At 54.6% G+C, this 1712-nt stretch overlaps 1 protein-coding gene across 1 annotated transcript; it reads right to left on the bottom strand.

The window, feature by feature from the left end:
* Window positions 1-1299: 1299 nt before the first annotated feature.
* Window positions 1300-1712, bottom strand: LOC123485244 (histone H4). The gene has a single exon (XM_045216171.1). It carries the CDS (start codon window positions 1670-1672, stop codon window positions 1361-1363), a length of 312 nt encoding a protein of 103 aa, XP_045072106.1. The 5' UTR covers window positions 1673-1712; the 3' UTR covers window positions 1300-1360.

The following is a 1712-nucleotide window of genomic DNA, read 5'->3' as shown; positions in this document are numbered from 1 at the left end:
CGTGCAAAGACAACAAAAAAGGCGTGCTAAACCCCTACGCTGGAACGGGCGGGGGAAATGATACAATGTAGCCGTTCTTCGAGCCCGGCGCGCGCCGCCCATTAAACAATGATACAATGTAACCGCGGTCCTACAATGTAACGCAGCCTACCTGCGCATTCATTCGGTGGCGATGGAAATGCTCTTTTTACTGACAGAGTGGGTGGCTCTTAAAAGAGCCTTTGGGTTAGTAGAGCAGTCCAAATGCGCTGTTTACTTGGAGCTGGTGTACTTGGTTACGGCCTTGGTGCCCTCGGACACGGCGTGTTTGGCAAGTTCACCGGGGAGCAGCAGGCGCACGGCGGTCTGGATCTCCCTGGAGGTGATGGTAGAACGCTTGTTGTAGTGGGCCAGGCGAGAGGACTCTCCGGCGATACGCTCGAAGATGTCGTTCACGAACGAGTTCATGATTCCCATGGCCTTGGAGGAGATGCCGGTGTCGGGGTGGACCTGCTTCAGGACCTTGTACACGTAGATGGCGTAACTCTCCTTCCTGGACTTTCTGCGCTTCTTGCCGCCCCTTCCCTGCGGTCTTGGTGACGGCTTTCTTGGAGCCCTTCTTGGGCGCTGACTTTGCTGGCTCGGGCATGATGATGTCTCGTTGCTTCTCAGAAACGAATGAGGGGGTGAAGGGCGCTTACCCGTCTTATGAAGAGGAAGCGAATCAAAGTCGGCGGCCGTGGACACTCCCCTGCTTGCTCGTAGGCGCCCCTGCTATTTGCCCAGTGGAGCTCTAGCGCTCAAAAGAGCCTTCCGCTCAGAGGCTAGCTTCCCGAACAAAGACAATTGAGGGCGCGCGCGGGTCCTCACACCCTCCCTCCTCTCTATAGCCTATGCTCTGTGACCGATGGGGAATTGTGTGTTTCAAAAGGGGGGCCTGAATAGTTGTCCGAATGGCACGATTGTTGTGCCACATAATGCTGGTGATAGAATTGCCCACGTTGGCACCGTCAGACATAGGGCTCCCATTTTGGACTGTGTGTGCGCGCGCGCTGTCCCCCTCTTTTCGAGGCACGTCTACCGACTGGTGGTGGCTTTATGTTGTCCAAATGCCACTATTGCTTGACCCAAAATAACAACGTCACTACACTTTGCCACTGTCAGATATAGGCCTCCCTCTGTGCGCTAAAACGGGAAGGGACATTAGAATCCTCTATTTAATACTCCCTGTCCACTCGAAGTGGCTCATACTTTCCTACCAAATAGCATACGGAAGAAAAAAAACACTATATGGAATGGGCCCTTTTGAAGCGGATGTGGGTGGCTCTTAAAAGAGCCTTTGGGTTCGAGTCGGGGTGTTGTGGTTCCGAAGAGAGTGACTTTAACCGCCGAAACCGTACAGGGTGCGTCCCTGACGTTTCAGAGCGTAGACCACGTCCATAGCGGTAACGGTCTTCCTCTTGGCGTGCTCGGTGTAGGTGACTGCGTCACGGATCACGTTCTCCAGGAACACCTTCAGGACACCGCGGGTCTCCTCGTAGATCAGACCGGAAATACGCTTCACGCCGCCGCGGCGAGCCAGACGGCGGATAGCGGGTTTGGTGATTCCCTGGATGTTATCGCGGAGAACTTTGCGGTGACGCTTGGCGCCTCCTTTTCCGAGTCCCTTGCCGCCTTTGCCTCTTCCAGACATGGTGTGTTCGCTAGTATGAGTTCAAGTGAATGAATGACTT

This window comes from Coregonus clupeaformis, unplaced genomic scaffold (genome assembly GCF_020615455.1).
Source record: "Coregonus clupeaformis isolate EN_2021a unplaced genomic scaffold, ASM2061545v1 scaf0624, whole genome shotgun sequence".
NCBI lineage: Eukaryota > Metazoa > Chordata > Actinopteri > Salmoniformes > Salmonidae > Coregonus > Coregonus clupeaformis.
This window is presented reverse-complemented; position numbering and strand designations above follow the sequence as displayed.

Coding starts and splice junctions, on each gene's coding strand:
- LOC123485244 (XM_045216171.1), bottom strand. CDS start 1,672: ATGTCTGGAAGAGGCAAAGGCGGCAAGGGACTCGGAAAAGGAGGCGCC.